We start from the raw sequence: 12,231 nt of genomic DNA on the forward strand, positions 1-12,231 counted from the left end.
CAACACAGCAGATGCTGAAGCCATCTCTAAGGAGGGGATAATGCTGCTCCCTCACACACAGAGCTATCAGCTGAGCTGCTCATGCAACCAAATAAGCTCTAACAGTTCCCACTGCACAAGAGCAAGCAACCAAATTTTACAGCAGCGGCTGCCACCTTGGACAGCCAAGCATCTGTCCCACAGAGGCCATACAGGTATGGCAGAGGCTGTGAGAGGTATTTTCCCTCCGGGGCTATGGGTACCAGTTGCAGACAGACTGAGCTGTTCACTCCAAGTGGCACTGCACATATCAGACAGACCAGCAGGGGATGGAAAGCGGGAAAGAGCAGAAAGAAAAGCAACCAACCTTTCTTCTCGTAGTCAGGTTTCTCCTCCCCACCCCGGCCCAGGCTCTCCAACGTCCGTGTCACTTGGCTGCCAAACTCATCCTCCCTGGTGCTGGGCTCTGCCCGTCGTGGGGTTTCTTCTTCTTCCTCATCCTCGTAGTCGTCCAGGATGGGAGTCTCGCGGATAGGTACCCCAATGACTGAGTTGTGGGCCTGGAGGCGCGAGTTGCGGAAGCTCTCACGGGCCTGTGGACCCAGCAGCACTGAAGGAATGTAGTGGATCTCATGCGTGGCCTCCGTGCTGGCGCTCTTCTGAGGGATCCGGCGGCGTTTGTGCCAGCGCCGCTGAGCATAAAGAGCCACTGTGAAGACCAACAGGAGCAGGAGCAGAGCAATCAGACCACCCTGCAGGAGAGAGGAAAGAGCAAATGTCAGGAGAGCCAGGAGGGCCTGATCCATAAGCAGTAGGATGTTGCAACCAGCATCCAAACTCCATCTTCCTTTTCAAGATCTTTTCATTAGTGCAGATCCTACTGTGCTCCATAAACCAATCACAAGCAGTGGGGGAAAAACGAGCAAATGCAGTCACTCCTGGGTGGACTATCACTGGCATGCAGCAAAGCAAAACTGGAGAAGGCCCTCTAGTCAGGACAGTGCAGCAACCTCCAGTGCAGCTCTGCCTCAAGTTATTTTGCCCACTCTTCCAGGGAATTGGTTCTCAGTAATCTCCCCTCAGTTCTACTAGCCCACCTGGCTTGCCACACACAGGTCAAGGTGATGGTAGCTCTGAGCCCATCACCCCTGTGCAAGGAGGTAGGAAAGAAGGTAGCTGTCTCCCACCATTTAGGAATAAAAACCTTATTAAAATAAGCAAACAACTAACATTGGAGCACTCAAGTCTCAACAGAGACCCACAACTTCTCACACAAAAGACCACATAACAAATCACAACACACTGCTGCCCCTAAAATTTCATTTCAGGTTGTGACAGCTGTCCCTCCTTCTTGGAAACAGTGGCAAAGCTACAGGACAGGGCTTTCCAGCCCTAGGACCAAGAACAGACGTGCTGGGTCACATATTAAGGTCATGCTTGCCCAGAGCATAATCAGGAAAGAGCTCCTGGGTTTCAGTCTGATGCCCCGGCTGCTGGTCTGCTCACCACTGCCCATCTCCTGAGCCTCTCCTATCTGCATCCTGCACCCAAAGCTTTTGCTCTCCAAATGAGCTCTTTTCTCCTGCTCATGCCATCAGGTGGTCACTGAATACCTTGCAGCATCACTAGATGCATCCTCTGAACCCTACAAGGGAGGTACCAAAGTGCAGTTTCTCACTGTACAAAACAATCAAGTAATTTGCCTAAGGTTACATGAGAAGTTAGTGGCAGACCTGGGGACATGGCACACACAACATATTCCAGCCCCAGATCTCTGCAAAATCCCTTCTTCTCCTACCTCCTTCTCCCACCGGGGAGAAGGGAGAAATACTTTGCAGATATCTGTGGCTCCACAGAAGCGGTCTCTCCTCTCACAGGAGACAGGCTAGGTAGCACTGAAGGACATCGGCTCTGCCTTTGACTATTCGCAAAGTTAATACAGACACAATCTGTCTTGCTCCCTACATAAGCAAGAGATGTGTGTTTGCTAGCTTCAAGCCACTCAATCTCCCCGCAGAGCCGAGGCAATTTTATCCTGTGGCAGACCGGTAAAGCAGGGCATGTAAATCAGGAGCAGCATGAGCAATTGGGGCTTTACAGCATGACATGTTACTGCCAGGGTAGGGCAGGCATTTATTAGGCGCAAAGAATGTCATATTCAGGAACTTTACAGAGTGCGTAAAAGCAAAGGAAAGACGTGTAAATATTTCATCTGCATTCAATTCAAAACACCGTGCCATACCCAGAGCACAGCTCAGAGGCATAAACAAGATCATCTATAAAGACCGGCATCGAAAACCGCGGTTCTCAGGATGAGTTAGGTGGGAGGCCAGGCCCTCAGACAGCTGCCGCTGGATAGATTTGCGGTTGCGGTTGCTGCTCTTGCCCAGCCCGACGCCTGCCTGCGCTCCGAGCAGGTTCTTGCAAAATGCAGCCCTGCCGGGCTCGGCCACCCGCCTTGCTGCTGCAAGGCCGGCAGAGCTCCCCCAAAAGCCCCTGCACGCATTCGTAGCTGGGCCGGGCACCTGCAGGAGGGAACGGGCATGGCCGCGGGGACAGGCGATCCTCCAGCAGTCCCGCGGAGCCGAGCGTGACACGCCGCCACGCTGCACACAAGTGCGTCACAACACGGGCTCTGTTGCCAGGCTCCGAGGGTTGTCACCCTGGGACACGCGATGGGCACGGAACAAACACTCCACAGCCTGGAGCAGAGGAAGCAGAGCCAAGGGACAGCAAAGGTTGCCAGGAAGGACAGGGAGCTGGGGAGGAGGAGACACAGTTCCCCTGGCCCATCCCAGCAGCACAAGCCTCTGATTTGCTGCAGAAAGCGAGCTAGCAAAAGCCAGTTCAGCATCTCTCATTAGGATCCCCCCCCTTCCCTCCCCATGCTCATCTGTTTTCTCATTTGGTGCCGTAATTGACACTAATAGGAAGAAGGGCTCGGGCAGGCAGGATGACTTTGCTCAGCTTGACTTTCCCAATTTAGCTGACACGTTCCATCAAGGCGCATAACATTTCAGTAACCAGGAGCTCGGAGATCTCTGCCGGGGAGAACGGCAGGACTCGTTAGCTGGGGATCATTATCTGCAGGACTGAGGCACCTAAAGGCCATCCTCGACGAGGATCCTACCTGGCCTCCTGTGCTTGGAAGCAAGGGACACCAAGGACACCTCAAACTAATCAAAAAGAAATGCACTTCCTTTGGTTGGAGCAGTGCTGATGCAAGGAGAGCCTAGACCAGGCCAGGGACACAACTCCCAATAGCTCAGCAACCTGCTATGACTGCAGAGCCACAAGCCTCCCTCCACCACGTGCTACACAGTTTGCTGGTAGTGGGTCTCCCCCTCGCATGGGTCCTCCTTAGCAACAGCTAGAGCAGGTCCAGAGCAGGAAGCCTGGTGAGGAGGAAACACAAGGTTAGATTTTATGCATTTGCATCAGCTGGAAAGAGGAGGAAGAGATGCAAACAGAGGATGTTCCCAAGCCCAACACAGGGTCTGGGCACAGCAAAGTTAGCCTAAGGGACACAGATACTTTCTATCTGGGTGAAAATCAGTGGCAGTGTGCTTTACTCCCTCTTGCTGAAGGCTTTCACCATCCAGGCCACACACAGTCTAAGAACAAGTTCTGAGCATCTCCCTCCATCACTGTATCCCACACAGGCCTTTAGCAGCCATCAGTCCAGGAGAAGGAACCATACTGGACTGCACAGCACCTACCGGAAGAGCCAGAACGAAGCAGTTCAGATGCCTCAGGCCTGGGAGTTCCTGCACCCCACACAACACCAAACTGGGGATTATTTCCTTGGAAGTCTTGTTTGCCTGAGAGAAATGGCTGCAAATCAAACCCTCTGAAAGGGAGGGCCAGTGACACGTGGCACAGCAGAAGCATGAACATCAGCAACACAAACCGCACTGCAAAATTAGGTCTGTCTTCTGTGCCAGCGCGCTCCTAACTGAGTTAGGGCTCTGACATTGCAGCAATGTTTTAGAGCAACAAGAAAACTCACTGACGTGACTATTGGGAAAAGCCATAACATCAAGCCTCCTGACTGGACTTACTCCTGCATGCTCTCCACAATTGCAAAGTTGCGAGCAGAAAAGGGACACTCTTCCCCTCTCCACGGCCTCAGGCTCCGCACATTCACCCTCTGTGGGGGAATCAGGATCGCAGAAAACCTGGACATTCAGACAGGACTAGGGATGACTCCAGTCAGCCCTGTCATGAGGAGTATCTTTGCCAGCTGGACCCAAGCAACAAGAAATCACACCTGAAATGGTTCACAACCATCCACGGAAGTGCCAGGGGCCGTACAGCTGGCTAGCCAGATCAGCACCGCACCTGCCCACGGGGTAAAAGCCTGAACCGTGGCAAGCAAAACCAACAGCCTGTTAGATGGGGCCCCAACGAGAAATTACACAGCGGTCCAAAGCCACTGATGCTATTAGTCTGCTGTTGCTCCTTCAGCCCGGAGTCCTTATAAGCCATTGGAGATGACAGAGCCAGTTCAAGTAAGCCAGAACTCCCATCCAAGCTGCTACCCACCACAAAACCCCAAAGGCAGCTCTTGAATATTACAGGGCATGGCGATAAGCGGGAGGTCTTGCTGCTGTGGCAAGAAGCAAGCACACCGGAGGCAAATCCCATACAAACTTCCTTGAGCCAGCACAGCCTTCACTACCAGCCACCGCTACAGCGGCCCTCTGCTCTGGGCTCCCTTTCACAGCCCTTTTGACCGTGCTGTGAGTTGGGATTACATGAGCCCCACAGGTCCAGCTGCAATAGCTGCCCGGGAGCAGCACGGAAACCTGCTGCTGCCCGCTCCGTCTCCTCTGCCTGTCCCTTAGGTGAGCAGTCATCATTTTTTTGAGGACAGCTCGATTTCAATATGAGCCATTTGTCCCCAACCCTGTACCCGCAGCTGCTTGCTTAAACGCAACGCACACGGAGGAAGAGCTTCCTGGGGAAAAGAAAGAGTCAAACTTAGGAAGCATTCAAGCCAGCCTCATTTTAATCTATTTTTCATGTCAAATTATCCAACTGAGGGAGCGGGAGAGAGAAAGGGGAAGGAAGGGATAATATGAGAAATGTTTTATTTGACAGTGTGTCATTCGGAAACTGATTATTTCTGTCTCAGAGCTTTTTAATATTCCCAAACAATGGCCGAGCCGCGAAGGGATTTGGTATTCTAAGACTGGATTTATAATACTCTGTTTTGCAGTGATAAGAACACGGGCCTTTAATCCTCTGAGCTGTGAACATGCATATTCTCCCACGTAATGTCCTTCCCACTGCACTCCTCCGTGCCCCGAGCCAGCCAAGCAGGAGCCACAGAGACCACAGGCCAGCACGGCACAAGCTCACCCTAGCCTGAGACCCTCCCGGCAGTGGCATTCAGCACCGCAACCTTCTCCTGATGCTGCAGGGCAGCCTCTGGTGTATACTGCCTCGTATACATCCTCACGCCAACGCTCCTGCTTTGGGCCCATGCGTGCAAGGCACCTGGTTCTTGCAACGTGGCTACAAGCCCCCCACGCTCCAGGAGAGTGGGCAAATAGTCTTTGTCCTGCTCCAAAGCTTGTTATAATCCTGGTATGAACAAAGTCCAGATGAAGCAAAGGTGTAATGTAAGGGTCCAAAATAAAACTTAGCAGGTAAAATTGTCTGACTATAAAATAGCACTTGAATGTAATAAGACAGTAAGATGGTCCATCTGGTGCCTGTTTAAGGCTGGCTAAAAGTTCCCCCATGTGATGTGGAGGCTTGCTAAGATCCACAGGAGAGGAACATGAATGGAAGAAAGCTGTGGCATAAGGGAGAATAGGATTGAAGAGGATAATATTTGCTATGTGCAAAAACTGCAGAACTCAGGCACAGCACGGGAGCAATCTTCAGCTGAAACTGGAAAGCAGCAAGTATGAGACTTATTTTAAATGTCAAAGAAAAACTGTCAGAAGAAGTCACCTTCAAACACCAGAGTTTGGAGACTGGGTGCTTGCATCAATGCTGTGGGACTGCAAAACCATTGATCTGCAGAACAAGCATCCAAAACCAACACTGACCATTGCTATATCATGTTCTGTCTAGAGGAATCATCAGAAAACACCTATATCCAACAGATGCACCGTTTATACAGGACCGAGGATGGGAAGGAAAGCATTTGTTATCAAAAGAATTACCACTGGAGTTGTCTACAAGGTGATGAATTCTAGATGATATTTTATCAGATAACCAGACCTTCAAAACAGGAGAATGTACACTTCTTTTTTAAAGTAAGCACAATAGCATAGGAAAGTCTACCTGTCCCAACACAAGCTATGATCCTTCCCATGAAAGATGTGAAACGTGAGGGGGTCCTGGCACCTCTGCAGTCTGGATGGACTCTTTCTTGCAATGGGCTCTTGCATGACTGCTGACCTCAGGCCTGGTTCATGGATTTCCCTCACTTTTTTAGGCTCTTTCAGCAGGACAAGCTTGGCTCAGCTCCTCGCAGGAGTCCTCAAGCTCAGGAGTTTTGCAGTCAAACAGCATCATTTTAGCAATGCAGCCTAGCCTTTACAAATAAAGTCAAAATTGTCTGCCAGTGAACACACCAACAAAGGAGTTGAAGTAACAAAAGAAGGTCCTCCCTTGTGAATCATACCTACACGTTACTTACTTTCTGTAATTCCCACTTGACCTGTACACCCCTCTCCTGGGCAAGAAGATAGGAAACCTCTGCCAACATTTCTTGAGTTGTCTCCTTGCCAGATGCCTGTATCTGCTAGCTTCTGCCATTTCATCAATCCCAGGCCTTCTACTGGAGTTGAGGTCTTGAGATGATTTGTATCTTTTTCTTAATATTAGGCTTGAGGTAAATACATCTTTTGAATTAGAGATAGCCAGGCTGGAAATTCCCAGTGCTTAACTCTTATGTCATTCCCTTAATAACCACAGCCATTCGCTCTCATTTCCTTCATGGCCTGAGATCCTTTCCACATCCCTTCCATCACGTTCTTTGAACCAACTCGCATCATCGTACAGAGGCAACAAGTAACCCGAGGCACTTTTCCACATTCAGATAGAAGCTACTATAAATAGCCAATCATTTCCCAGACGAGAAGAGCACATGGTTTGGGTTGAGTAGAACTGCTGGACAAAAACATCCTTTCTGTGAGTCGAAGCAAGACCAGTGCCTACGGTGCATCATTCAGCCCGGTGCTAATGTGAATCTTTTATTAGTGTTCAGGGCACGCAGCCAAAAATATATTGCTCTAGTGAAAAAAAAAAAAAAAAAAAAAAGCCCCTGCTTCTTTTCTAATTTTGAAGCCGCTAGTGCTTCTTCATGACATCCTTAACCAATTATCATCCCATGTTGCACTGACAACCAGCCACATCTCTAATCACCTCTTACTGGGCTGAACTGAGCTGTCTTCCATCTACCACCTCATCTGGCACATTTTGAGTCCCTTCTGCTGGCTGCTCTGTGATGCTTGCCATCAGGAGCAGCACCTTAAGTCAAAAGCTAGCTTTTAAAGGCAGTAGACTAAACAGTGAGCAAAGACACATCCACATCATTCCTAACAGCTTCACTGAGCTTCCCTCACCTCTTCCCTGCACTAATGAGCAGGACCCCAAATCCACAATGCTGGCAGAAGGCACCCCTGGAGTTAAGGTTCCAGAGCACTGCACTGCCCTGAGATGTTCCATATGGCAAACCACAGTATGGTCATCAAATAGAGATAAAAGTGATTATCCATCACTTCTTTTCAAAATCAAGGTTGTTTTGTTCTAAAAGATATGCTTTATTTCAAATGAAAATTCATGCAGGGGTGTCCTCTTTCCTGTAGAATACATCTGGCCAGACTAGATGGCCACACAGTCCCTTCTAGTCTCCTAATCCACCAATTTTGTCCTTGCCATATTTCTTCACAAGTTAAAGCATTCAGCTCTATAGCATCTTACCTATCTTTTGAACATTTTGTCTCCTAGCAGTGCCAGCTCAAATGCAGAAAGAGCCACAGGGACTGTGGGCGTAAATGGCCAGATAAGGCACCACCTATATAACGGCATAGCCAAGTGTACGATCCCAGCAATAAGGACTATACCTCGGATGCCTGCACCTTAAAGCACAAACTTTTCCTGGCTCATCTCAACTGTTGCTGAAGGCTACAGGAAAGCATCCCTAGCAGCATTCAATAAGTTGGTGTAACAAACATTTGTATCAGGTTTTAGCCATGCTGTAATTTGAACTAACAGATTTCTAATTAATTTAACTAAGATTGATGGCAAACTGGCACAGAGACCCTATAAACACCATTTCACCAGACAGACGCTTGTTCCTGGTCACAATTCTACCAAGGCTGAGTCCCAAAATGAACTGCAACCAGAAGCAGAGTTAGGAGCATCTGCATTACCCTTTCCAATGATGTCTATTAAGCAACAACCAACCCCTTTGGCCAAATGCTCTGCTGCAGCCAAACTCAAGAGTAGAGGTCTGTCAGTCCCTAGGTCTGCAACATGCCATTTCTGCAAGAGAGAAGACCCAGGTCTGTCCATCTGCCTCACTTTCAGCTCTGTCAGAAGTGCTAGCATGGCCTTCACCAGGGCACGTCCCACATGTGCACCCACACCAGTGCTCATGCCCTGATGAAGATGCACTCACAGCAACTTTGGAAGAAAAATTTCAGCTGTAATTCTGTCCAATCGTATAGCGCCTGTTCTTTTCCTTTCCAGACCAAATCTGAAGACCACAGCAGCTTTTCCCTAGGGCTCCTTTGTGTTATTGCTCTTTTTCTCTTTGCTGCACCTCTCTATTTAAATATTTCTTCTGCAGATCTTAATTAACATGCTGTTTGCACCTTCTTTCAGATCATTAATGATGAAAAATAGGGCTGATCTCTGCAGACATCTCGCAGAGTCTTCCTTTTCCTACACACAGTTATTTATCACAACCTCCTCTGCACTCTGATGTTTCCTTACCTGCCCAGGTCTAGGACATATCCTCCTATGACATGAGATCCCTTGAACTTTAATGGAAGAGCAGGGCAGCATGTTACACTATGCTCTTTTCTAGAGCTGGGATAATACCAATCTCTAGCTATCGTTACCCCGTCACGACCACGGGCTGCCAACTTGCACAGACATAGCCTGATGGGGACTCTTGTGGCCTTGATACTGGTGTCATCCCATCCACCCACAGCAACCAAGGCCTCCCAGGCAGCTTACAGAAGCACATGGGCATCAAACAGTCCCTGCCACATAGATACTCTCCCCCACAGCCAAGATGCTAAAATACTGGCCACAGTTCAGTCTCTGTCGGGGAGATATTTTCTTTCTTTCCTCATCCCTTCTCCCTGCTGGGAGGAGGAAACAGCTGCGTACATCACCTGCAAACCACTACATCCAGCAAAGATGAAAAAATGCTTATTCTTTTCCTATGTCCGTGGTGGATGGCATGAGGAGTTGAAATTAGAGCAAGGATTGTCCAAGAAGAAACGTAACAGTATAAAGCATGTTTGCACAGAATGTTTGCCTGGGGGAGCCAGGACATCTCAGTCCCTGGAGGTCACCTGCCCAAAAACGTAGAGCAGTGTTGACCTGCTTTGGGGCAGATGGTGGCCTGGAATTGGGGCTTCTTCCAGTTTTGCTTGTCTCAAATCCCAAATTCCTCTGCTCCCAGGAGTACTTGGTCTGAAGGTTGTCTCTCTGGTGCGGCAGGGAAGGACAACAAGCAGAAGCGCAAGTGGGGGCAAGATTTGTGAGCTGACCACTCCGCTCAGGAGGCAGCTGCTCACAGCCCCGATCATGCCTGCACGTCACCGAGGCGTCTTGGAGGGCCCTTTCCGACAGCAGGCAGCTTCTGTGACCATCTCCAGTCTGGAGAAAGCATTACCCACCTTTGTTCATGACTTAAAACAACCTGCAGGTAGCACATACCTTCAGGGAGCTTTAGTACATTAATCCACTGGCAGGTGAGCACCAAGCACAGAAACCAAGGCACAGCATGATGATTAGACCAAGGACGGAGAGCAAGTCATCACGAAGGGTAGCAAGGAAGAGACTAAACACCAGCATAAAAAAACCAACCTCTGAACAGATCTACATCCAGCCCCAAACTCAAACAACTAGATCACACCTCTCAGTAAAAGACAGCAACAATACAAGACAAATCTACCAAAAACCAGGGCATTTTTTCCTCTACGCTTCAAATCCCTGTTCAAGCACAGCTTCACCGAGGTGCTTAACCACATGCTTAACTTTAAATATGTGTTTAATTCCCATTGCAGTCTATGAGACTAAGCACACGCTTCGGTGCTTTGCTGAGCAGGGATGGTTGGCTGAATTGTGGCCCGAAGAGAACAGTTTCGTGTCATTCTTTCCTCCCTCGTGGCTCTTATAACATCGCTAAGCTCCAGCGATGACAGGGCACTGTTTTCTGTTGTTGTTATGACTGCATCACCTAACCCTGCCCAGAGCTGACAGACAGCCAGGAACTGGCCCCTCATAAAAGCACCCAAGGGTGCTGCTTCAGGCAACTTCAAGATAAGCATTAGGAGGCCAAATTCACATGCTGGTTATGAACACAACCAGACTTATATTGGTGCAACTAAACACAGAATCTGGCCCATGGGGTTTAAAAGTTAGGGTTCCCACAGGAGCTCTCCATCAGGCCTGTACAGATCCGTTGTACGCAGCTGCTCTTCTTGCTATGCTGCGCGTACACACATTGGGCATAAATTTAATAGCATATACAGTCCTGCAAAGTATAACATACACACAAGAGATGAGAGTTATAGTTGCTGTGGGAACCATAACTTTAAAATCTCTGACTCTTTGGAATTAAGAAGTCAGACAAAAAGTCACATTTCATATAATTTTATTTTTTTCTTTATTTTTTTTTTTAGAGACATACTGAATCCTATTTTGCTGTTTCACCCAGGAATGGAAACAAAAAGAGGGAGTGAACCTGCCAATCAGCCATCCTGCACCATTCAGACACGCAGTGCGATGTTGCAGTAATGTTTATTTGAATGGTCTCCCAGGCACCGCCTGCACGCAAGCACCAAAATACAAAAACCTGAATCACACCAAGCACGCCTGCACATCCCAAGCTGCATACCTCGGTAGGATAACAATCCAAAATGACTTTTAATCCATTTTTCTAATGCACTAAAGGCATTTATTTTCAGTGAACTGAAAGAGGAGGGCCGCGAGGTGATTTTATTAAGCATTTGATTGCTAGCCCTTTTTAAAGCCAGAGTGTAAATTGCATAAATTGTGATTTTAATGCGCACTAAACGGTTCACCTGAATCGGCTGACCCGTTAACCTGCCGTTTGCCCTCAGAGAGGGATGATTTTAAAATGCATTAGGTCCGGTGCGTTAGAGCTCATGTTTGCCTAATGTGGGCAGGCTGGCAAAGCGCAAAGCAGAGAGAAAACAAAAGCTCTTCCAAGGAGTTGCAGCTACAGGGCCCCATCCCTCCTCCCAGGGCCGCCTGCGTCCGAGGGCAGTCCGCTAGGGCCACATGCCTGCATTTCTCACATTCAGCTCATTTAGACTCATTAACTGTACTTTAGCCATATTCCAAAAGCAGGGGGGAAAATCCACTCGAGTTAAGAACTGGCAGCCTTGCTTTTAAATTAAAAAAAGGTTATCGCATCTACAGTAACTCCCTTACAGTGCATGTGAGGTTTTAAGGGCAAGGACTGTAAATCATCACAGGCTTATAGAGCACTTAGCACCATGGGACCCAACCTCTGGAGTCCAGGGCTTTGCTGACAAAAAATGCATGTTTCAATTAAACGCAGGCTAAATATAACACCCTTGAAATAAGCAGGCAGAGCTATCGCTGACACAACACCCCTCTGCGCAGTCCTTAGACACCGGTCCCAACTCTTCCTTTGCTGAACGCAGCTATTAGAAGTTGCTCATCTCTCATCTGGCAGTATTATTTTCCTAAATCTTGTGCTGCTCCGAGGATCTCCTGGAGGAATTCCTCGCATGGCCTCTCCACACTGGCCTTCTACTCATTTCTGAGCTGCTAACAGGAGAAGCACAGTAACCAAGCTGCTCCCTTGCAACTCTCTGAACGCTGGGACCTTGCGTAGGTGACAAGCCCCTCTGAGGCTGGTGGAGATGTAACTGCTGACACCGCAGCACATCCGTGCGCACATACTGCTGGCCACGTCTGTCCTTGTGGTATCCTCTACGACCACAGGGAAGTGTCAGCAAGGACCCTTGCACAGGGGGGAGGGCAAATAGGGATCAA

General features: G+C 48.8%; 1 protein-coding gene across 1 annotated transcript in view; it reads right to left on the reverse strand.

Moving 5' to 3' along the window:
* The window catches only part of ASTN2 (astrotactin 2), a 410,202-nt gene that overhangs the window by 297,058 nt on the left and 100,913 nt on the right, over nt 1–12,231 (reverse strand). The window contains exon 3 of the mRNA XM_062590667.1: nt 347–731. Coding sequence (XP_062446651.1) covers nt 347–731 — 385 coding nt within the window. The remainder of the gene's footprint in view (nt 1–346; nt 732–12,231) is intronic.

This window comes from Rhea pennata, chromosome 18, assembly GCF_028389875.1.
Source record: "Rhea pennata isolate bPtePen1 chromosome 18, bPtePen1.pri, whole genome shotgun sequence".
Lineage (NCBI taxonomy): Eukaryota > Metazoa > Chordata > Aves > Rheiformes > Rheidae > Rhea > Rhea pennata.